General features: G+C 46.9%; 2 protein-coding genes across 3 annotated transcripts; both read left to right on the top strand.

The window, feature by feature from the left end:
- Window positions 1-5,526: 5,526 nt before the first annotated feature.
- Window positions 5,527-15,421, top strand: LOC122390960 (F-box/LRR-repeat protein 5-like). Of its 2 annotated transcripts, XM_043384442.1 has the most exons (8): window positions 5,575-5,779; window positions 6,921-6,973; window positions 8,108-8,201; window positions 10,275-10,472; window positions 11,437-11,893; window positions 12,608-12,782; window positions 13,086-13,253; window positions 13,906-15,421. In XM_043384442.1, exons 3-8 carry the CDS (start codon window positions 8,115-8,117, stop codon window positions 14,504-14,506), a joined length of 1,686 nt encoding a protein of 561 aa, XP_043240377.1. In that variant the 5' UTR covers window positions 5,575-5,779; window positions 6,921-6,973; window positions 8,108-8,114; the 3' UTR covers window positions 14,507-15,421. The 2 variants fall into 2 exon arrangements, with proteins under 2 accessions (XP_043240371.1, XP_043240377.1); XM_043384436.1 differs by lacking the exon at window positions 6,921-6,973 and having other exon boundaries at window positions 5,527-5,779.
- A 348-nt stretch (window positions 15,422-15,769) lies between these two features.
- LOC122390956 (ELMO domain-containing protein 3-like) lies at window positions 15,770-23,436 on the top strand. Its single transcript, XM_043384422.1, has 8 exons — window positions 15,770-15,905; window positions 16,589-16,674; window positions 17,061-17,235; window positions 17,520-17,646; window positions 18,701-18,822; window positions 19,445-19,653; window positions 21,121-21,248; window positions 21,551-23,436. The coding sequence occupies exons 2-8, from the start codon at window positions 16,607-16,609 to the stop codon at window positions 21,664-21,666; spliced, it is 945 nt and encodes a 314-aa protein (XP_043240357.1). The 5' UTR covers window positions 15,770-15,905; window positions 16,589-16,606; the 3' UTR covers window positions 21,667-23,436.
- The last annotated feature ends 26 nt before the right edge of the window (window positions 23,437-23,462 follow it).

Raw genomic sequence — 23,462 nt, 5'->3', positions numbered from 1 at the left:
CTAGCATGTTGTGCAGGGCCGGCCCGCCGGCCGCTCGGCCGGGGCGCCGGAAGGGCGGTCTGCGCCCCGGCGCCCCGCTCGGGCGGTCGGTGGTCAGGGGCGCTGCCCCTACGAATGCGTGTGTACTGTGTACTGTTTTATTTTCCATTTTCATATGAAGAAGTAGGGCAGCGCGGGCGGGGGCAGGAGGCCCGTCTGGAGCGCCGGGGAGGTATCCCACAGCTCTCCCCGGCCGGGGAGGTATCCCACAGCTCTCCCCGGGGCCGGGATGGCACTATGTAGCTTGAGTGTCGTCCCGGTCTGGCCAGACGGGCCCAAAAATCATCATCATGTGTTCACTTTTAATAACTATCCTGTCTCTGTTGATATGATGAATGTGTGTGTGTATGTGTCAGATGATGTAAATAAACGTTAAATTAAAAAAAAAAAAAACAAGAAGAAGGTGTAATATTCCTAGTGATTAAACGTGAATTTTCCCAGTGCTCTTGCAAGAATCTTTGCTTAATTTATGTAATCGTACTTTGTTGATATGCCCTATGGCTAAACGTTCGTCAAATACATTGTATTTTCCATATTTTACATGTTTGTTTCGAGGAAAGGACTACAACTGCCAAATAAAAACGCATTAACTTAGGTCCAAGGTATCAGTGGACATATCAAACGAAGATAAGACAACAAGCGATAACGGATTTCGATTAATAGGCGCATATCTTACCATAATTTCGGCTTTGTAACCAATACAAAGTATTTCAAAACCCTTGATAAGCAGAGCAGATATTTACCAAAAAATGTTAGTTTTCTAAATTTACGCGGCAAATATCATGCAATAATGATGTCAATTATACATTCCCTGTCAATTATACCTCTGGACTAATGCGATACACTGTAGTTTAGAGGTCATTGCCCTGGGCAGTAAACTCGGGCAGCAAACTTTTGTTTCCTGCCCGGCCTATCAAATAACATGGCATTTTGACACCGACAGTTTCTTGGTCATAGTTTTACTGCCCGGCTCGTGCTGTGCTTAAAGGGACTGTCCCACCTTAACATTAGATTTGAGTTGAGATAGCCATCTTGATGGACGTTCTTTGAAAATCAGTGCCGTGAAAACCGTTTCTCCAGCAATTACTTCATCGCAAAGAAATTTGAGTTTGATTTTGACATCTGTGCAAATAAGTGCCACAATGTATTGGTATAGGCACTTAAATCTGATGACGTCATCAGGCTTTCGAACGTCCGTTAAATGTTTGACTAAAACGTTTTGTAGCACGCGGTGGTATATGCTGCGTTGCGCGCAACAAATGCCGCACTTTTAAATAAAGTCGCTAGGAACAGCGGAGATCCCAAAAAGTAAACAAAAGTAAAAGTCTAATATCTTGAAAACCGGTGAATATTTTTCGGTGAAATTTGGTAGATATTCGTTTTCGCTCTTTCTGAACCGAGCGACATCACTTTCATGCCAATTCATAAACTTTTTTAAAGGTGGGAGGGTCCCTTTAAGACATACCCCGGCATGTAGGAATATACATTCTTGGACGATACCGCGAAAACGAAATATTTCTATCGAGAGTTTTCAAAGGATTTCATGCACGAGGCCTTGGCCGAGTGCATGAAATTCTTTGAAAACTCGAGATAGAAATATTTCGTCGCGGTAGAGTCCTAGATATTATTTCCTGTATGTTTCTTAATATCGTTCGTTATCTGCTTAAAAAGGCCGAAATATGCATAGATAAAATACAGTAACAATAACTACACGTTAGATACCTACTGAAATACTGGCAGTTCTAATTACTTAACAGTTCAGCAAAGCTTTCAAATTTTCTTTAAAACAGAAGCCCTCGATGAAATGAAGCTATCCAAGAAAACCATCCAAGAAAACGTCTCGCGCAAAGTTTCTTGGATGGCTGGATTGCATTGCAAGACTGCATCAAACATACAGGAAATGAACTTCCTGTATGTTTGATGCAGTCTTGCAATGCAATCCAGCCATCCAAGAAACTTTGCGCGAGACGTTTTCTTGGATGGTTTTCTTGGATAGCTTGATTTCATCGAGGGCTTCTGTTTTAAAGAAAATTTGAAAGCTTTGCTGAACTGTTAAGTAATTAGAACTGCCAGTATTTCAGTATCTAACGTGTAGTTATTGTTACTGTATTTTATCTATGCATATTTCGGCCTTTTTTAAGCAGATAACGAACGATATTAAGAAACATACAGGAAATAATATCTAGGACTCTACCGCGACGAAATATTTCTATCTCGAGCTTTCAAAGAATTTCATGCACTCGGCCAAGGCCTCGTGCATGAAATCCTTTGAAAACTCTCGATAGAAATATTTCGTTTTCGCGGTATCGTCCAAGAATGTATATTCCCGCAAACTAAGACGAAACCGACGAAATATGTCAAGATTACGTAATATGTATAGTCACAAGGGGAAAAAACTTGCATATGGCACATTATAGAGTTCGGTGATATGGCAGCAACGAGTTGGTTTCCAATGTGGCGCGTTACTTTGCTACGAAGTCCTGTTCGCTCGGACTAGAACTCGATTTTTAGTACTATCTGAGACATTAAATCAAATCAGAGTTGCGCGTAAATGAAAGCGTTTAAGTAATAATTTTATTCAAAACAATTTTCAATTTGTTTTTCTTCTTTCAAAAAACTCTAAATTTTTTTCTTTAGATATAATTATTCTTTGTTTTTACAAGGCCAGTCCCAGGTTGCTATGGCGACAATGTGACATTGGAGTTGAACGAGACTGAATTGAATACATCAAGAATATGAATTGTTTCCCTCTGGATCTTACGTCTGGACAACGAGTTGCGTTGGAGAGGCCGGAAAAAGTGGCGATTTCAGGACCGCAATAATGGACCGTCATTGGAATGATTCTTTTTTCAAACGTGCGTTGTTTTTAGCCGAAATTTAGTTCTTACTATAAAATATTTTGTAATTAGATTTTGGCCGAGAATGAATACCATCAGAGCTAAGTTTTTACTTTCATTGTATTTTGTCCAGAAGCATATAGTGCTGTTTTATTGCAGTTTTTGCGCGTTTGTTACAAAATATGAAGCGAACCTGCAAAAAAGTTCCAAGGTGAAGATGATGTATATCGCAAAATATCTCATATTGACCTCAAGTTCATCCGTTCCTTCCATGATTGACTAGACAGATTTACACATTTCAATTTTATCTTGGATCAAAGGTGTCCGTGTGAATATCGGTGTGATCAGGTGCCAACTGCCAGAGGTTAACTTGAAGGGAAGCTTGAGCTATAATAATTGCTCTTGTCCAATGTCCATGTCCCTCCACTGAGAAGAAGTTATTAAATATTTTGCTTTGTGTATTCCAAGAGGAGAGAGAAGTGGGAACTATTTTCTTTGTGCCTTCATGTCGAATTGAAGATGGATCATTAAATTTTCAAGGCGTTGATCAACCAAGCATTTAGTCTTTCTCGTACAAAGCAGTGGCTAAGAAGAAAAAGTTAATCATACCTGAAGTTTAGTCATCTTACTTCAACTCAAACTTTGCAGCAAGATCCCCAAGGACAGAGGATATATTGTATACCTATCCTGTAAATCAAAACATTTTTGTGCTTGCAAAGGCTTAAGTTCTTTGTTATGTGCTCGGAGTGAGGCTATGGGCGTTTTGTTGTATGTTTATGCGGAGATTGAATATAACTGTGACCCTGTGATTGTTTGTATATTTACTACAGTCAAACAGCATATTCAAATAACATACTCACCTAGCTCATAGCTGTACCCCCACAGGATTTGCACTTGTTGATGTCTCAAGCATGAACAAAGCACTAAACTAGCTTAGTAGTTATCATTTCCCACATTTTTCTGAGCATCTAACATGGCATACAGCAGTGCAGAGCAGATTCAGAGAAGAAATATTTAAAATGCACAGACTCACACCAGCCACCCAATGAGCCAGTTCCTCATTTGGCTGTTTCCCTGGATGTGGTTTGGCAAGGTGAGCTAACTGTTATTAAGTTGAAGGTTAACGGGTAAGATTGAGTTAGGGTGAGTACCTAGTACCTATAACTGGGTGCTAATGCTATGCAGGTCTTGAGTAAGTTGCAAATAAGTGTGATGATTGAGGTTAGGTCAGGTTAGTCAGGTATGAATTGATCAGGTCACATTTTTATGGACACTTGGCAAATTAAAAAAAAACTAACATGACCTAATATTAGCTAACGCAACTAAACCTACATAACTACTAAACTATAGGTACTGAGCACCTACCTACTTGTGCCTACATCTCATACCAAGTCAAAATAAAGTTCCTTTCTGGAAGATTACCCTGGCAGTACTTTTTATCCCAGCCCTGTGAAGAAAACTAATACTTCTCAAGTTCTGAGTCCCTTCTGGCCATCCACAGAAAGAAATGCTGACAGCTTTGCTTTTGTATATTAGACCAATAATCACCATCACGGAACACATGATATGATCACATCGTTGCATGGATTGTCACATTGACAATTTTACTTAAATCCTTTTTTTCAAGAAATGCAAAGTAATGATGAACATCAAATTAAACATTATAAAGCTGATTTAGTGATCCAAGCTTTCTCTTCCAGTAGCAATAGAATGATTGCATGTTTCATTTGCCAGACACTGAGTAATGCACATTACCATCTGCATAGCAAAGTAAAGCTGCCCAGGTTTGTTCCTTCTAGATTTTTTCACTTGACTGTTAGCACTCATTGATATTGCTGCTGTAAGTAATATTTCAATATTCATACCAATACATCAATACGCATTCATCAGCCAACATTTTCTGGCTCGATACTGCGCGTGCTCTTCAGTATTGATCTCCTGCAATGTTATAGCTTATTTTCGGCCAATAAGCTCTTTTAATTTTACTTTTTCTTGCTGATAAGTGAGCCAGATCAACTTGCGTTTATCAACCAACATTTCCTAACTTCAACCTGATATTACTGATATTACTGATATTACTCAGGACTCACAACTCAGGACTCTTAGCCTCCTGTATACTTCAACTTGGGATTGTTTTCAGTCAACATGCTTCTTTAATATGATATAATTTAGTCACAAGAGATTCAAAACTTACAACAAAACGACATACAAGAGTTCGAAAACCATCAGATAAGCTTAAAAAAGGCCTTGGAACGGAGCAGAACGGAGCCAAGTGGTGCTCCATTTGTTTGTTTACAATAATTGTAGTGCTGATGTATTGTTTTAGGACTCTAGCGGTCGGCTCATAAAAACTGAAACATTTTCACAAAATCTGTAAGGCAATTAATATTTCTCTGAGAGAACTTAAATATTCAAAAGCTAAACACCATAAAATACAGGAATCAGAACGAAAAAGTAACCCAAAAATCCAGCCTAATAACCGGCTCCTAAAACTGCGGCAAAATCAGCACTTTTCCCCGCAACTCGTTGTCCAGACGTAAATATGCGGATCATATACCTGGACGACGGTGAAAACAGGGCGCCTGGGGCGATTTGATCAAGGTTCGTGAAATTTACACGTGACGTTTGGCATATAGAAGGCCCATGGAGCGGGAGAAGTTCCAAATGTCACGTGACTAATATGCCCTCCGGCGCCCTGTTTTCACCGGCGTCCATATACCTTGGCATGCTGGCAGTTCTCTATATACCGTGGTGCTGGCCGTGTTGCTTTGCTTTTGCGTGTTACATTATATTAATAGGGTTGGACGCTTGAGCCTGACGGCTACGCACCCTAATCCAGGAAGAAGAAGAATATTATAAATAGGAGAATTTCTTCATTTTCATTGCGTAATCAGTAGACCTTGGTGAGTGACGAGTGTCTCCTGTCATCATTATTTTGATTTTCAAACAAGTTTCATTTTGTTCATCGTCGTCGTTTTGGAAGTGGAAATTGCAGGAATAACAAATTACAAGATCTATCAATCAGCCTTTTTTTGCTCCAACTGTAGGCATTCTGAAAAGTACCTCACCTAGCCAAGTTTCGGCATTCATAGAGCATACATCACTTAGCATGGAGAAGTAGATTCTGACTGTAGACAATGTCAATGTGTGATTTGATAGGCAAAGGTCACGCTTGGTTATGATGGCCTCTCCGACCAAAGGTCTCAAAAATCACACATCACATGAAGATTTTCCAACTGAGGAGAGGCGTCGTAGGTTTGTAGGTTCAGGTTGTGGGGTAGGTTTGTAGGCTGGCGATTTTTAAGACCTTTGCCTATCAACTCACACATTTTCTATGGTAAGAATCTACTTATCCATGCTAAATAATGTGAAAACCATCATGAATACTCTGAAATAGACAATAATTTTTGATTTATCAATTATACCAACCATGCTTCATACTTGCTTCATACCACAAATTACACTACTGACACCATTTTGATGGTTATGCTCCATGTGTGCAAAGTGCGGCAAAATTGTAATGTAGCAGAGCACTCTAGAATTCAATAAAATAGAAAAATAAAATGATTGAAAATAAAAAATGGTCTAATAAAAACTAACACAACCTAACCTTACCTGACCTTACCTGACCTACCTACTGATTTTTGCCTACCCGGGGATAGGGAAACAGTTGCTCGCATGAATAGATTGATTGATAGATAAAAATATTTGACTTACCATTGCCTGTAATCTCTCCTAAGTCCTAAGGCATTGCTGGTTTACCGGCATTGCTTTCGGCACTGCACTGCTACGCCCGGGTACGGGGCAACAGGTTTCTTTACGGAATATGCAATATTTTAGTGCACTCATCTCTAATCAAAGTATACATAAACGGCGCAGGCAAGGCTATCTATGGCGCATGAAGCCATGCTGTGTGAAGCTTAGGTATAACACCTAAACTGATACAGGGGAACTTGTGAAATTTCATTTTTGGGGTTAGTACATCAAACTTTAGCAGTTTGAAGTCCTTATTTATGAAATCTGACACGGAGAATACGATTCCAGGCATCAACAGGTCATTCGCAAGTGGTTTGTATCTCAAAGGTCGCCCAGGCTAGGTAAGGTCTGTTTAGGTTTTGTTGGAAAGAAGCACCTCTGGGTATAGCGCCTCTCCTTGGTTGGAAAACCTTTGTGTGAGGTCTGCTCCATCCACTAATACCCAAGTTTCAACCTATGAGGTTGATATTTGGAGAAAAATTGCCTAAGTTTTCCTTATTGGTAAGCACTCACTTTATCCTTGAGGCCCAGCAGATAAGGTGATCAATTGCCCATCAGCTACTTTCCTTTTTTGCGCCTCTGAAATACCTGAGAGTGATGAAAGTTGGTTTTTGCACCTTGGGCTCAAAATTGAATTAAAAACTACACCATATTGTCATAAAGCCTTTATCAACCTAGAATAGGTATTGTCCATATCATTTACTCCTAAAAATAGGTACCCGCTTCAAGTAAAAATGCCAAAAACCTAACCTAACTGTAACATGACCTAACCTTGTGTAATGTTGCCTTACCTGACTCAATGGGCGGTCTGGTGTAACTTATAAATGTTTTGTGCAAAAAGTCTTGTAAGTATCGATGTATGGTATCACTTTTCAAGCTATGAAAGATATGTTCTTTACCTACTTTGTATTTGTATTTTTTTAATTTGTCCAGTTTTTAGAGGGTGTAAACTGCAAAAGGTACTTTTAGCCCCAATAATTTGAACTGTCACACACAATGTGATTGCTGATGGTTCAGAATGTAATCATTAGTAATTTATAATTTCTCACCTTGTTTTTTTGTGTGTGACCAGTGCAGCTTGTGAGAGACATTAATAATTAGTTTAAATGACTCATGCTGATGATCGTTATTTTTGTAAGACTTGCCTGAGTATTGTTACATTGCCAAGTGCAAACTGCCAACTGTCAAATGGAGAAGGGTTATGACTCATGCTAGACCCAGGAGGCAGTTACTTATCTGCACCTACTACATGTGATATCCATTTACTTTGGTTTGGTTAATTTTGAGATGCTCAAATTTGACAATGCTGCTGGTGGCCTTGGGCCACCAGCAGCTGATTGGCTGCTGGTGTGGGATTCTGCCAAAAGGAAGAGTTACACAGCAATCAGCATATTATGGGACATGGTCAGACTGTGTCCAGATAATTGTTTTATGATGTGTCTGGTACCCTGTGATGACATGCTCTTTGTTTTCAGGGTTACAATGCCTCCAAGATTTCCAGATGAGGTGGATGTTTTTTCAGTGCCTCATTCGAGGATGAGAGACTTAGTGAGGATGTACAAAAGTCAGGTCAGTTTTAGTGTGCGTAAAACGTCTACTTTTATGTGTAATATTCTTTAAATGACACTAATTTCACCCTCTAGTAACAGACTTAGGTTGTTAACAGCTGAGCATTCAATATAATATGATCAAAGTCCTGTAAAAATACTTGATCACAACAGACTCAGAAACTCTGTCAGCCTCATAAAAAATGGTTTGTCATGCAAATGTGAAAACATACATTCTTAACCCTCGCCCCAGTGGGGGGGGGGGGGGCATATGTTACCACCCTGTCGTGTTTTTTGCGTGTAAATAAAAAACCGCGGCGCGTAGCGCCGCGCCGCTTGGGGTAGCTTTTGGTACATCAATTTTGGACAATGTGTGAAATTTTTGACCCAGGTCATGTCAGGTCAGGTCACCAGGTCAAGTTAACTGACCAAGCCTAAAAAAGTTTGCTATCATGTCCAGCCTGCAGTGTTTGTCAGAAAGGTTTTAAACTTGGTTGATTGCATGATGTTATGGGCACCTACAATTTGTATATCTCGGATTTTATATCCGTGACCTAAGGTCAGGTCAGTGGCGTGACCTTTCCATTACAAGTCAATGGAGAAAAATGAAAATGCCTCTAGATCCGTGTGTACGCATAGGAACAGTCCAAATATTTCAGAATCGCAATGATTTGGACCACCCGGGATGACCAAGGTGTCATTTTTGCTGATAGCCACTAGAAAGGTCATCCGAGGTCATTTGAGGCTACAAACAGATTTTTGCCAATAACTCGCGATTGGAAAGAGATAGAACGCTGGGGATGGTCTCATTGTGTTTGTCTTGTTGAGACGCATCGAATGATATGCGACATGACCTTGTCCGGTCAGGTCATGACCTTGACCTGAGGTCAAATTTTCAAGTTGACCTTTCAAGGTCAAATTATAGTTAATTCGACGCGTCTCGGCGAGAGAAACACGATTCTGGAAATAGAAATGTCGTGGCTTTTTGTAGTCGAAAGTTATTGTCGAAAAACACTTTTCGTAAAAACGCGACAGGGTGGTAACATATGCCCCCCCCCCCACCCCAATTTTGACCTTTGATGATCTCTGGTGACACCAATATTGCTCTAAGATGAAAATGACCAAAATACTTTCAAACGTACGCATTGAGAGCTATCGACTGCTTTTTACCGCGTCTTTCTAGCCCTCTTAGTTTTTGAGTTAGAGGTGGGTGGTAACATATGCCCCCCCCCCCTCACTAGGGCGAAGTTGGCTGAGACCGCCACTGGGGCGCGGGTTAAGCATATCTGCATGTGAAGGTAACATTTGAAGCATTTGTGCTAGTTTTCATGTCTACAGAAATTCAGCTTGTCAATTGCAAATGATTGCATGATTCTGAAGATTTCTGAAACGACTGGTGATTAAGAGTCTCTGAAGAGTTAAGCATTCATATGATGCATTTTTTTTTGCTTTGTACTAAAAGCCAATGTTGGTGATTGAGAAAGGTATACATTTCTTGCTGGTTCAAAATTTGTTGTGCCTATATACTGATTCTAGAAACATATTGAATTGTTCTAAAACCATCTGTTGTAAGTTTTTGTTGGTAGGCTGAAGGCGGCGTAATGCAACCAGTAATGCCATTGTTATGTTTACCTGATGACAACTACAAGTGTTGATATAGATAGACAAATTGAATTATAATTGGAAAACAATGGGAACGTTTTTGGTTATATTACTTTAAGTTGGCTACACATGTGTTTCGATATAAATCTTTTTCAAGCCATAAAGCCATTATTTTGTCTTTATGGCCTGAAAAAGATTTATATCGAAACACATGTGTAGCCAACTTAAAGTAATATAACCAAAAACGTTCCCATTGTTTTCCAATTATAATTAAACTACAAGTGTCCTTTGCTTTATCTGTAACATGTGCAATAAATGACTTGGTACCTACCTATCTCAATTGTTTATTGACACTGTACACTGAATATCATGTGTACGTTCCACGTGGCAATGTGGTATTTACATTTGTCATAATCTGTTGCATAGATAACATGATTCATGTTATCTACGACTGTTGCAAAGCTCACGTAGGTATTATTGTCCATTCGCCCAGCTGTCCACCACGGATTTCAACAACTCCGTGAACATGTCCGGCTTCCTGAGCACGCTGCTGGCAACGTTCAAGGAGTTCCAGCAGCACGAGCAGATCGAGAACCGGTTCATCATGGACCGGCTGAAGCGGCGCCTGAACGCCCTCTCGGTGTACAACTCGGCCGTGTGTAACTGCCACCAGGACAACCGGCTGACAGAGGTACGGATCGGACGTCCTCGCTGTGTAGCTTCGCCCCTCTGACCGCCTTTCCCCGGCGTTTTATTGCCAGCTGTGACCTATTTACGTAACGCCTTATCAAAATCATCCTTCAAAGTAATGTTCAGCTGAAGGCTTACACCGTGCCCTTGCATCGCTACATAGCAGACTTACCGTGTTAATGGATATCTTGACCCATTTTCATGGGAGGGTGGGATTGGTTTGGATTGGAACCTCTTGAGTAGCATGTTAAGGCATTTTTATTGTCATAACTCCTGACAATGTTTCCAATTTATCACTACAGGCCACAGGGTGTCCGGAAATTATTTGCCCCTCCATCAGCTCGCCGTCATAATTAATAAGCACAGAGCCCCTGGGTCATGGTTTATTTGCCGACTTATCCGCTGCCCTGTCCTACCCATGCCCTCATCCGCTTTGCCATTCCATAGATCAAGATGACCAGAGTACCCCTGCTGATGTTCAGCCACACTTTTCACAGTTTCCTCTAAAGTCCGTTTTTTGTGGGAGCTGGTTCAATCTTGCTGAGCTCCTCCTTCATGATCCCCCATAGGTTTTCGATTAGGATTAGGACAGAGGATTCGATTTGACTTTCTACTTCATTCCAGTCTTCAACATAACTTCAGCGCGATGACGCTTTGTCAAAGAGTTTCTTTCGTCATAGTAGACACCACGTTCAGGTGCGAGTTACGCTTGCCAAACACTGGCCCCTGGCGCCTCGCAAGTGTCAAGGTCAGGTGACCAGGTCATGTGACTAACGGACAGCTGTGGATAGTCTGAGGCACGGTCTTAGCACATTTTCAACAGTTCTTAAATCGCATGGTGGGATTATAGCTGGATGAAGAAGGGGCAAATAATTTCCGGACACCCTGTAGTGTATCCACCGATGGTATGTTATTGTTTTAACTCCCTTCTGACTGTGTGTTCCGTGTTCTATGTCCGGCCTCAGATGCTGGAGATGGTGCGTGGTGGGCTGGACAGCGGCCGGCACGACCAGGACGAGTTCGTTCGGCAGCTGCGGCGCAAACTGGACGAGTTCACCGACAACTTCCTGCCGCACATGAAGGAGGAGGAGGAGATCTTCCAGCCGCTGCTCATGAAGTACTTCGGCTACGACGAGCTGCGCGAGCTGAAGCAGGACGTGCTGCAGAACCACCAGCTCTCCGAGAAGGTGGACCTGCCGGAGAAGGCGCCCGAGCCGGTGCCGCTGCCGCTCGCGGTGCCGCGTCCCGCCGCGGTCGCTGAGCCGGCGCCGGTGCCGCGGCTGCCGCCTGAAGTTCTGACGCTCATCTTCTGCCACCTGCGGCCGCCGGACCGTGCGGCGTGCGCGGCCGTCTGCCGCCAGTGGCGCTCGGCCAGCCTCGCGCCGCGCCTGTGGAGGAGCCTCAGCCCGGCGGCGCCCGCAGGTGAGAGATCCGGACAGACGGTACGGGACCGCTCCGGATAGTGCTCAGACTGATCCGGACACACGGACAGACTGCTCGGGACCGCTCCGGATAGCGCTCAGACTGATCCGGACACACGGACAGACTGCTCGGGACCGCTCCGGATAGCGCTCAGACTGATCCGGACACAGGGATAGACTGCTCGGGACCGCTCCGGATAGCGCTCAGACTGATCCGGACACAGGGACAGACTGCTCGGGACCGCTCCGGATAGGGCTCAGACTTATCCGGACACACGGACAGACTGCTCGGGACCGCTCCGGATAGCGCTCAGACTGATCCGGACACAGGGACAGACTGCTCGGGACCGCTCCGGATAGCGCTCAGACTGATCCGGACACAGGGGTAGACTGCTCGGGACCGCTCCGGATAGCGCTCAGACTGATCCGGACACAGGGATAGACTGCTCGGGACCGCTCCGGATAGCGCTCAGACTGATCCGGACACAGGGATAGACTGCTCGGGACCGCTCCGGATAGTGCTCAGAGCGGGGTGTGGTGGGACGGTGAAAAGGAATAGCTTTAGTTTTGAGATAATAGATGCTGAGGTAACAATAAAGTATAAACACATCATTATTTGCCGTTAGTTGATATTTACATAATTGTTTTCGCTATGCGGCCGCCCATATCCCAGCTCGGTCACCACACGCCGACCGTTGTATTTGCCGTCTCCCAGCCGACTGTGACGCTGCTCAGAGTGACGCCATCGAGGAGCTGATGCTGCAGTCGGCGCTCCAGAGCAAGCTGCTCGATATGGACGCAGATGTGGACGAGTGTGACCCGTACTACGGCTCCGTGCAGAGGCGCGACGACTCCCACGCGGCCGCCGAGCAGCGCCGGAGACTCAAAAGGTGAGCGACCGGACATTCGGCGTGTGTCGTCAATTTACCGTAACAACAAGTGGCCGGTGCTGATCCGAGTTCATTTTCAGACTGACGCTCGTTAACAATCACCGAATGGCCCAGTAGTACGTGTTAGAGTTCCCAGTTTCTAGTGTGTCTGTGACTTTATTCCGTGTATGCTGACATCGATTCACACGAGTCTCACTAGTAATGTCATAATCTTTCTTTACTTTGGTATGCTGCATTCTATGCACAGTGTTCAGCGCAGCTTGCGCCGGTGGTTCGTGACCGCCTGTCCCTGCCGTCCCGCAGCCTGACGGCGCACACGCTGCCGCTGGTGGGTCAGTACGTGCAGAAGCTGGTGCTGGCCGGCTGCCAGGGTCTGGGCAGCACCCAGCTGCGCCAGCTGCTGGTCCTCTGTCCGAACGTGCGCCACCTGGACGTGAGCTACACACCCATCGGCGACTGCTCCTTCAAAAGGTACCGGCCGCCGGGCGGGGAGGCCTGTTAGGGCGGACAGGACCCGACGCTGCAGTGTGGGGGACGTTATGGGATAGCCTTCCCCGCCGCAAAGTTTGGCACACTAACCACGATGCTTTTTTTGCCAGTCATGCTGTGACGATGAAAACGTCACTACCCTACCGATGTAGATTGTGGACGATTCCGAATGTGCTTAGTAATGGTGTCTGTATTGCATCAGTCGGTTTTTCATAGGCATCGTTTTTCGTGCCCTGAGCACAGCGATATTGCGCCTAACTCTGATGACGAAACATCATCCTTATCAGCTGTAACCACTACCGTATCCGTCCGCTTACTTCTCTATCTTCTGCATACGTGGCGTTTCAACGGGCCAGATAGCATCTATTGTAAAGTCGTATTTAACTGGATTTCGCCGATGTCTCAAAATTCACTGATTTGCCAAAATGTGCATGTACTCGTAGCATAGATATTGACTTACCCCTGCCAGGAACCGCTAATTACGCATCAACCACATCTCGTCATCTAAACTTGACATCAGCGTAGTGATATTACTTATTTACTTGCGTGTACTGTTCTAAATGATATGGCACCTGAACGTGCTGGTGCCGCTGGGATGTTGATCTGTGAGCTGACGGCGCGGTATCTGCCGCAGACTGCCGCCGGCGGCGCTGCAGCGGCTGGAGCACGTGGATCTGTCGGGCTGCGAGCGGCTGACGGACCGCTGCGTGGACCGGCTGGTCGACCAGCTGGACCTCCACTGCCCGCCGCCGCCGCCGGCCGCAGAACACGCCGACATCGAGGAGGCGGGCGGCTCCGCGCCGCCGGACGCCGACTGCTACGACTGCGAGAGCCACGAGGAGTGCAGCGCGCCGCCGCCGGCCGTCCGCTGCCGGCTGGCGCGCGACAAGAACGGCCGTCTGCTGGTGCCGGCGTCGGGCGGCTGCGGCGGCTGCCGGCCGGGCGCCGGGCCGCGGCTGACCCACCTGCTGCTCTCGGGCTGCCAGCGGCTGACGTCGGCGGCCGTGTGGCGGCTGGCCGGCTGCCGCGCCGTCTGCTCCCTGCGCCTGCTGGACGTCAGCGGCTGCTGGCGGCTGACGGGCGCGGCGCTGCGCGCGCTGGCCGCCGCCGCGCCGCGTCTGGACGCCGAGCGGCTCTGGTACTGCGACCAGATCGGCGACGGACCGCACCCGGACACCGCCAACGGCTGCGACAACGTCGAGTGCCCGATCCGCCACTGCTGCCGCAACAAGTGAGCGGCTCGTCGCTGAAAAGTGAACCGTTTTTACTTCTACGGCTCTCGTTTGCGCTAAAAAGACTTCATTCACATGAGTTGAGCACCTCTCCGCCGTCCACACGCACCCTGTTCTGTGCTGCGCCCGCCGCTCCGCTGTGTTAGGATTGTTGTATTGCCATAGTGATACTATAATTTCTATGACTTTGTAATACTTTGTGCCATTCGTGGAGCGTCACTGTCACTTTCCTCTGTGAAAGTGTCGCGACGCTTCGCTGGAGAATCTCCATAAGACACGTTTGTTCCCGTTGCTTTGCCCTGCTGCGCTGGATCCGCCTGTTTCTCGCTCCTGTTATAGGATAGATAAATAGCACTTTATCGAAGTCTAGGTATAGAATCTATGCTGCTCTCTGTTCCCCGCCTGTCGAGGTGAGCAGGCCGGAGGTTTGATGTGCAGTTGTATTGACAAACTCGTCGGTATTGCCACGCGCTGAATTACGGGCAGTGGTCGTGTGAGCCGCGCGGCTTTGTTCCTGTCTGAACGTCACAAGAAGACGCATCACGCGGTGCACCAGTGGCTCTAGGCGTCCGCATGATGAACTCTGAAGACACCGCAATGCACTCATCGTCTGTCGGCGTGGCGGTCGCTCCACTGCCCACGACACGGCAGTTGGAACTGTGAGCGAGTTTTCTGCATCGCATGCCATTTGCACGATCCCCGGGCGGCTGTGGTTGCCGGGACGTGAGAGACGTGTGTGTCGAAAGGTTTAATCCCTTTTGGGCTGTGATTGGAGGAGCGGGTCTGTGTCTGCCGGTCAGCTTTGTGGACCGCCTCCTCGCGGCGTGTGAGAGAACGAAGGCGGGAGCGCAGTTGACAACATGCTCGATCCGCTTAGAAATATTCAGCACCAAAAGTCAATAAACCTTGTTTTCAGTATTATGCTCTTTTATCGACGATCGTGATAGGCTAGGTCAAGTTGTCGAAAGTATGATGTCAAGAGCCAGGCCGATTGCTTCGAATATGATAACGGCATGTTGGTTGCGTTAGGGAATAGTGATGAAAGGAAGCATCCCATACTATTCATGCGGTGGTTCCTCTTGAGCTAGAGTCTTCCAAAATTTTGTAATTCCATCTGGTTAGTGGCTAGCCCTGTTAGTGACAGTCCCCAAGGCGCTGACTACAGTCGGTGAGCACATGAATCGTGATGTCCGCACTTTAGACTCTCTCAGAGCATGGTGCTGTAAAATAAGGAAAATATTTTTCCAATAACGGCGTGCTAGCGTCAAAATATTGCGCGTGTTATTTTTGCGATAGGTGTTGGACGGGTGCGCGGAAGTTGGAGGTGGATTCTTGGGGAGATTATTTTCCATTTTTATTTAAAATAAAATGTTTGAAGCAGAAAATTAGAGGACATTGAATTGTAAGTATGAATCAGTTTTCACCGTCGTTGTTGTTTTGGTTTAGGGCGCGTAGCAGCTCGGCTCTTTTGTCCAACTTCTTTTGATGGCAGTATTTCTTTTTCTTCTTTTCTTCTTAATGGGTAAGGGAAACTAAGCAGGGTGACTAACAGATTTAAGATAGGTCTAGCCGTCACTTTTATGTAATATTCAGTCATATATTGTAGTCTCTTGATCTGCGGAATAAAAATGGACCGATGCTGTTCCGGTTGCCGGCTTTGCTGCCAACTTTAATATTTTAGAACATAATACTTAAATCAATGATATAACCATGCTCTTTATCACTGCTGCATCAGTATCAGCATCCAGCGTGTATTTGGACAGCCCCTTTTGTTTTTCTCCTTCGGAGGGTATCCTTCAGACTGTTGTTTGGGCAGGTGTTTCACAGAACGGGCATTTAAGCTTTCGCTGCCATAGTGTGCTGTGCGTTTTACATTTTTTAAATTGAAAATATCTATTTTTTTAATGAAGAGTCTGAAATAGTAACTTTGTACATTGTAGCTTCTGTCATGTTCAGCGGGTACTGGGTATTCAGTCTGCTTTTTCTTCTCTGGTTCATTATTTCCTGCCTTTCCACCAAGGATCATTATCATTTACCATTAATGATTACCATTTTTCATTAATGAAATGTATCCTTTGGTTTTAGGTGGTGTAGATATACATTATGGATAAATCTGAAGAAGGGTTCAGCAAGAGCATGGCTACAAAAGAGGAGGATGAACAGCTGAACAAGTATGTACTATGTATTGCTATTGTTACCAGGGTCAAACACCAGTTAGATGTCTGACATGAAGCTAGAATATGCATATGCTTGTGATTAATGGAAGAGAGATAAACCCATTTAAAATGTTTGAATGTTTGCTATTGAGAAGGCTTATACATGTTGCTTCCAAGAATGTTCAATGCCCAGTCCATACTGCAGATGGTGGCACACATATACAGGCGCAGACACTCCATATGGTTCTGCCCACATCACTCTTATCTGTATGATATTGATTGAGTCTTGAGATTCACTAGCAGCTGACAGTAGGTACCTATATATTACCCACATGCTAACAAGTAAGCTGCATTAACTCCCTGACAGCTGTGTTCCCCCTAACCTTGCCCATTGGTCGCAGGCAGCAGTACGAGGCAGCAGCGGACGAGTGGGACGCTCTGCCGGACGTACACTGTGCGCCAGCCGGCCAGCAGCCGTCCCCGGGTGACCAGCAGCATCTGCCGACCGCCACCGCCTGCCTCGAGTTCGCCGACGTCTGGGAGTACTTCAGGGAGAAGGACCTCTCTGCCCACATGGTAGGCGCTAGTGCTGAAGGAATTTGTAGTCTCAGGGGCATGCACCATCGTCCATCAGTGCATCCTACGGTAAATGACAATTCCAGAATCGTTGCGAATTCTTGCAACATTGCACAAGCTTCCAATGCCTCGATGTTTACTGAGGGTTGCAAAGACTTGAGGCATGTTTTCAACACAGATGTTTGCTTAAGCAAAAGCTGGTGAAGTGGTTTTACGTCGTAATATCTTGACACCATTTTCCCATCTGAGACTTGTAGTACCAATCTTGATAATTATTATTTCAGGCCAACATCCAGCCAACTATGGAAAGGAAGCCCGGCTGTAGACTTCTGTTCTGCAGATTGCTGGGTCCGCCCGCCCTGGACAAGCGTTTAGTGCCCGAGAGAGACAGGATATTCGCCATAGCACAAAGTGAGCGCTGCAATATCGGTATTTGACCATGGCTTGTCTAACGAATGGCTTAGGTAATAACTGGGATTATTTCACAGTTAACAGTTTCAAGCGAAGCTGTAGCTTCAATAACAGGTGGCAGTAATTGAATCGGATATCGCCTGCAATTGTTCGCGTAATATGGACGAACATTCGTTCAATGTTGAAGTTGTTGTTGTCAATGTTGAAACTGCTTGATTGAATAGTGCCCTCATGGGGATATGGTTCTACCAATGTCGAGTCGATTCATCTTACCATAGACCTCTGTGCACCGAGCTCCATCATAGAGGTGTTCAGAGGTCTATGATTTTACGTTGCAACTAGCATCCCTTTCGTTTCGCGAAGTTCTGGTTGTTACAAACTGATTACTGAATTTGATTCGACCGATTTGTTTCTTCGAAATACCTTAAGTATTTACCTTAAGTATTTACCTTAAGTAAAGGTCATTAGATACCCTTTCGAGTAATACGACCCTTTACTCAAGAGGCGCCTCCTCCTCTTCTGATGAAGACGAGTTGGCTGCCATGCTTGTTGTCGCCATAAAATGACGACCACTGTTGTTAGTGACAGTAGCTACTGTTGTTAATACGATGAGTAGCCACTCTTGAGCATTAGTAGGAGAAGTTGTAGTTAAACTTGACGGGGTGGTCCTTCCATTCTTTCCCAAGTCTGAACTTAAAAACATTGACATTTGGTGCTTCAATAGTGTTCCTAGACAGCTTGTTCCACGCCCGAGTCACTCGTGCCGCGAAGAAGGCTTTCCTAGGTCCCAACTGATGCTGAACCTGCAGCTTTTGACCATGACTTCGGGTGGTACGGCTAAGAGAGTTCTTGAACATGCTGTTGCGACAACACGAGCACTCTCTTTGGTAGTAGAAATACCGTTTAATATGTCTATGATTGCTCGCGAAGAGACGCTACACGTTACATGTCGTCTGCTAGTGAGCTCAGAGCACTACCAGCTGCCCGGCGATGATGTATGTGCCGTATTCTGTGAGTCTTAACCGCCCGCCGATTTCCGCCGCGCCGTGTCCAGGTCCTCTGGAGAACGAGGAGGCGCGTCAGGTGCAGATGCTCACCACCATCTACAAGAAGCTGATGTCGACCCGGCTGGACTGCGGCCGCTACGGCCACCACTGGGAGAGCATCGGCTTCCAGGTGAGAGCGCCGACCGGTCGCCAGACGGAGACGGAAGTACCAGTCTTCCGTGCCGTAACGACGGGTAGCTGTCACTCTTCGCGACATTGATCGTGATGGTTGGTATGCCTAGATTTGATTTTATCATTTGATGGACCGGAGCTTCTTTGCTTGACGATGCTCAACATCCTCCTGTCATTGACCTTTCCTGGACAGTGACCCGACGACTGACCCGACCTTTGGCCCTCGGGACAGTTGGCCCACTCTTGTCCCACCCCAGGGCAGTGACCCGGGGACTGAGCTGTCCTTTCAAAACCCCGGCATCTGAGCCAGCCCCTGACCCGCCCTCATGGCAGTGACCCGCCCTCTGACCCCCAGGGCAGTGACCCGCCCGCCCTCTGACCCGTCCCAGGGCAGTGACCCGGCCACGGACCCCCCAGGGCCGTGACCCAGCCTCTAACCCCCAGGGCCGTGACCCGCCCTTTGTCCCGCCCTCAGGGCAGTGACCCAGCCTCTAACCCCCAGGGCCGTGACCCGCCCTCTGTCCCGCCCTCAGGGCAGTGACCCGCCCTCTGACCCCCAGGGCAGTGACCCACCCTCTGACCCGCCTCAGGGCAGTGACCCGCCCTCTGACCCGTCCCAGGGCAGTGACCCGGCCACGGACCTGCGCGGCGCCGGCCTGCTCAGTCTGGTGAACGCCGTGTTTCTGGTGACGGCTCCGCAGTACGGCCGGCTGTCGGCCGACCTGTACCGGCTCTCGCACGACCCGCGCCAAAACTTCCCGCTGATGGTGCTGGCTATCAATGTGACGCGGCTGGCGCTGAACGCGCTGCGGCACGGCGTGCTTAACAGGTGGGTCCCGGCGGAGCAGGGGGCTAGCGGACGCTCAGAGGGGGGGGGGGGGGGGGAGGCGACAGACACTGAGCAGGGGACTGACAACCACTCGGGGGCGGAATGGTCACTGGCAGGCTTGATTTTGAATTTCCGACCTATTGACCCCATAGAAGCCCACAAGACCTGCAGTCCTTAACCCGCGACCGCCTGGGGGGGGGGGGGGGGTCGGATCCGACCCCCCCTCCGTTTTTCTTGAATAACTCATGAACCGCTTGCGCTATCAACTTGAAACTTGGCATACCTTCTCCCCCATCAATTTGACGTCTCCTGTGCGATTTTTAAGAAAAAAAATTCAAAAACTTTTGAGATATATCGATTTTAGTGATGTAACTACATGGCGTTTTCAGTCAAAAATGGTAAATGTTTAAAAAATCGCCAAAAATCGAGGTTTTGAGCAAATTGCAAATTAAGCACATGAAAAGACGCAGCTCAACGAGTTCTTTAAAATGGCTATCTCGGATTTTCCATAAAATGCGTTTTTCACCCCTAAAAATTCAAAAAACTATATTTTTTGGAAAACAGCTGATAAAATCCAAAATTTTGAGAATTTCCAAAAAACCGGAACATATGTTATAGAGCTCTATTAGAACATTAAATGTCTCAAATTTCAACTTTCTATCTTGATTTTTGACCCCCAAATTGTAAAAAATAGCTCCAACATGCATAGGGCATGGTGACGTCATAAGCATTTTCGCGAATTGGAGGCACTTCTGAACATCGCATGTGAAAACAAATGGCACCACTAGATTCCTGGGACAAAGCTCGTCTAGAAACGTGCATTTTTATGTCAAAAATAAAAAGTTGAAAAATTGACTTTTTTTTCTTAGCCCTCGTTTAGTTATGTATGGTATAAACGATTTTTTATGCTTTCAATGCACACTTATCACCAGCACAGTGACTTGGGGTCACATATGCCCATTACCATCGGATTTGGCGTGAAAAATAAGCCATAAAACATGTGTCGCACGCCCATGTAGCAGAAAGTGAAAACCGTGACCTTTCGTGACCTGACCTGACCTTGACCCGTACTTAGTATGACCCCTATACGCACATGGTACCTTCACTAGGTCTTTGAGGTCATTTGTGGTGAGTTTCGAGCAGCAGCTATCGATTCCGCTATCCGTAAGCCTAATCATGCAAAACCCCTGAATTTGACCTTTGACCTGACCTTGACCCGAAAGTTGACCTCAATCTTAAAATCTTAAGAGTGCTTTGGGAAGGTCTCGTAGAGACCTTTCGAACGCCGCCTCGCGGGGCTCGATACGACCATTGGTTCTCGAGATAACAGGGGGGGGGGGTCGGATCCGACCCCCCCAGGCTGTCGTGGGTACGGAAATAGCCCAGGCGGTGCCGGGTTAATTCCCCGGTGTGCCATTTCGACCAGTGTCGGTAAGTTTGCTCTGACATCTCGCTGGCGATTTTCAGGGAGTGTAACTTGCGACTGGCTGTGATGGATGTTCTGAACGAGTACTACGTCTGCCTGATGTGCGAATTCCACCGGATATGGAAGACTCAGGGACGGACGATAGCAGACAGCGGCAACGTCCTCAAAGGTAGGCTCTGAACGGACCGGACCGCCGCGCTAAACAGACGAGGTCTTCTGTTGAGTGAGTAAATGACAATTTATGCAACTTTTACCACATATAGTACTCACCACCCTGTGCCGAAGGAGCTGGGCTTTGATTGGACCTTTCATCTTTGACTTGATGTTGCAATAGTACCTTCAAGGGTCTTGGAATGCACGTAAAAATATCGTATCACTATTTGCAACGGATATAACCAGGCATGACTGTCTGTACGTGGTTCGTCCATTCGTGTGTGCTGTACCGACCTCTCGTGCCCCGACCGCCGGCAGTGCTGGAGCACCACTCGCTGAAGCGATACAAGGCGCTGCGGACCGGACTCTGCTCGTACCTGTCTCAGTCGAAACCGCTGCAGGGGTCGGCCGCCGGAGGGGACCGAAACGCCTGAACACTGCCAGCGTCGCCAGAGTGGCAAGGCTGCTTCTGTCTTATCGAGACCGCTACAGGAAACCTGAGCGAGTCAGTGGAGTCTTGGACCCATGGAGATCGCTGCTGGACGCAGGAATCTGTCTACCATGGGACTCAAATCGACATCCTGAGGTCACCACAGCACGCCTGAGATCACCAACGAACCCCTGAGTTGGTGACAGGACACCTGAAACTGCCATTAGACTCCCGAGATGAGTTCATGGCTACCCCGTAGCCGATGCGTCCCTCAACCCCAAACAAGCACTCTGGAGGTTACCACCATTCTGCCGTGAAGATGCATGAGTGTTGACATAGAAAACTGTGATCACTGACGGCTGAGGTCATCAGGTCGCCGAGCTCCGAGTGTTGATGACTGGTGGGACCTCTCGTATGTGATGGAACTCAGTAGATGTGATACGGCACACCGCGTTACCCCGCCAGCACACAGAAGCGCACAAATAAATGTGTGACGGTAGCGGCCGTACCGCCGGACGTTTTGGTAGCCGCTGCCGCTGTGCCCCATTTAGGACTCGCGAGTACTGTAATGCGCTCTCTTATACGCGACTTGTGGGACCCCTACATTCCCCCTGAATACTCAGCTTCGATCATTCAGTCCCCTGCGTTGCCACAGTCTATCTTATGTCGCCTCTGGCGCTGTGATTGCTGCTTCTCCCGGCCAGAGGCGCCACTGTCGCGTTTGGTGGCAGTGAAACCGACTTCTACCACTGGTTGAATGAACGTTGGGCGCCGGGTGATAGCTTTTCGAAATGGCTTCTTTGTGTTGGCAAGAAAATGGGTATTTGTTTATGAGCAGTGTCTTTATTTCGCCTCCCTATTGGATCCTTAAGAGGATGTTTCTGTGAGCATTGGTTGTGCAATGTGGTCTATTGTCTTACTTGGAGTAGGGCGCATAGCCTTTCGGGCTCAAGCGTCCGTTCTAGTGCGAGGCTTGTCCCTGGCGCGTCACTTTCGGCTGCAGATGGCGTTCTTGCAGCGCTGTGCAATATGGTTGTTTGGTGTGAACTGTGAGGATCACGCCTCCCTGAGCTGCCTATCCCGCACTGTGTACTAGACCGGACTTGTTTAGTGTGTCACTCGCGGTGTCCGCCAACCCGCACTCGCCCGAGGTCCGCGGGACGTATCTGTGATTCCGACTAGTCAGTGCGCGCCGCGCGGAGTGTCCGGCGTAGCGATGCGTCCGCTGAAACACCAGTCTGTGTCGCCACGAAGCTGAATGAGTTGTGTCGCACAGTCCGTCTGAATCTGTGATTAATGTGTTATAAGGAATGCTTGTGATATTCGATATTCCGCTGTCCACGTTCATATTTTACTTTTATTTTATCCTTTATTTTGTTAAAGGACGTGAAGCTGATGCACTCATTCGATGAGGTTTTATTTCACAGCGGTGCCATATTTTGTATTGACGCGAATCACCGGTAATTGAGACGAGATCTGCGAGCCATCGGAATGTTTCAGGACGCCTAATCATCAGTTCTGCCTATGTGAAATGCATTCGTAACAACGCGACCTGTCTGCTGGTTATCCCGCGATGCTCAATTGGACTCTGGAGGTAGTACCGGCTGCCGTTAGATCCACGCTGAGCGAGCAACTCGTCAACTACTTGGTGACAAACATGCTGCGCTCAATTAGCTCGATTTGAAGTGCGGGGGAACACTGAGACGTGGGCTTCGAGCCTGGTGCGGCACGCCTCAGCGCTCGTTATTTGTCTGAATGAACTGTTTGATGTCCAGTGCTTTGCATGTACCTAAACGCCCG

The sequence above is a fragment of the Amphibalanus amphitrite genome, unplaced genomic scaffold, assembly GCF_019059575.1.
Source record: "Amphibalanus amphitrite isolate SeventyFive unplaced genomic scaffold, NRLGWU_Aamphi_draft 000021F_arrow, whole genome shotgun sequence".
Classification (NCBI taxonomy): Eukaryota; Metazoa; Arthropoda; class Thecostraca; order Balanomorpha; family Balanidae; genus Amphibalanus; species Amphibalanus amphitrite.
This window is presented reverse-complemented; position numbering and strand designations above follow the sequence as displayed.

Bases quoted from the DNA above. Each gene is read 5' to 3' on its own strand.
- LOC122390960 (XM_043384436.1), top strand. From the start codon at position 8,115: ATGCCTCCAAGATTTCCAGATGAGGTGGATGTTTTTTCAGTGCCTCAT. The intron at 11,894-12,607 runs GTGAGAGATCCG...GCCGTCTCCCAG, and splicing joins CAGCCCGGCGGCGCCCGCAG to CCGACTGTGACGCTGCTCAG. The intron at 13,254-13,905 runs GTACCGGCCGCC...TATCTGCCGCAG, and splicing joins GGCGACTGCTCCTTCAAAAG to ACTGCCGCCGGCGGCGCTGC.
- LOC122390956 (XM_043384422.1), top strand. From the start codon at position 16,607: ATGGATAAATCTGAAGAAGGGTTCAGCAAGAGCATGGCTACAAAAGAG. The intron at 18,823-19,444 runs GTGAGAGCGCCG...GACCCGTCCCAG, and splicing joins GGGAGAGCATCGGCTTCCAG to GGCAGTGACCCGGCCACGGA. The intron at 21,249-21,550 runs GTAGGCTCTGAA...GACCGCCGGCAG, and splicing joins CAGCGGCAACGTCCTCAAAG to TGCTGGAGCACCACTCGCTG.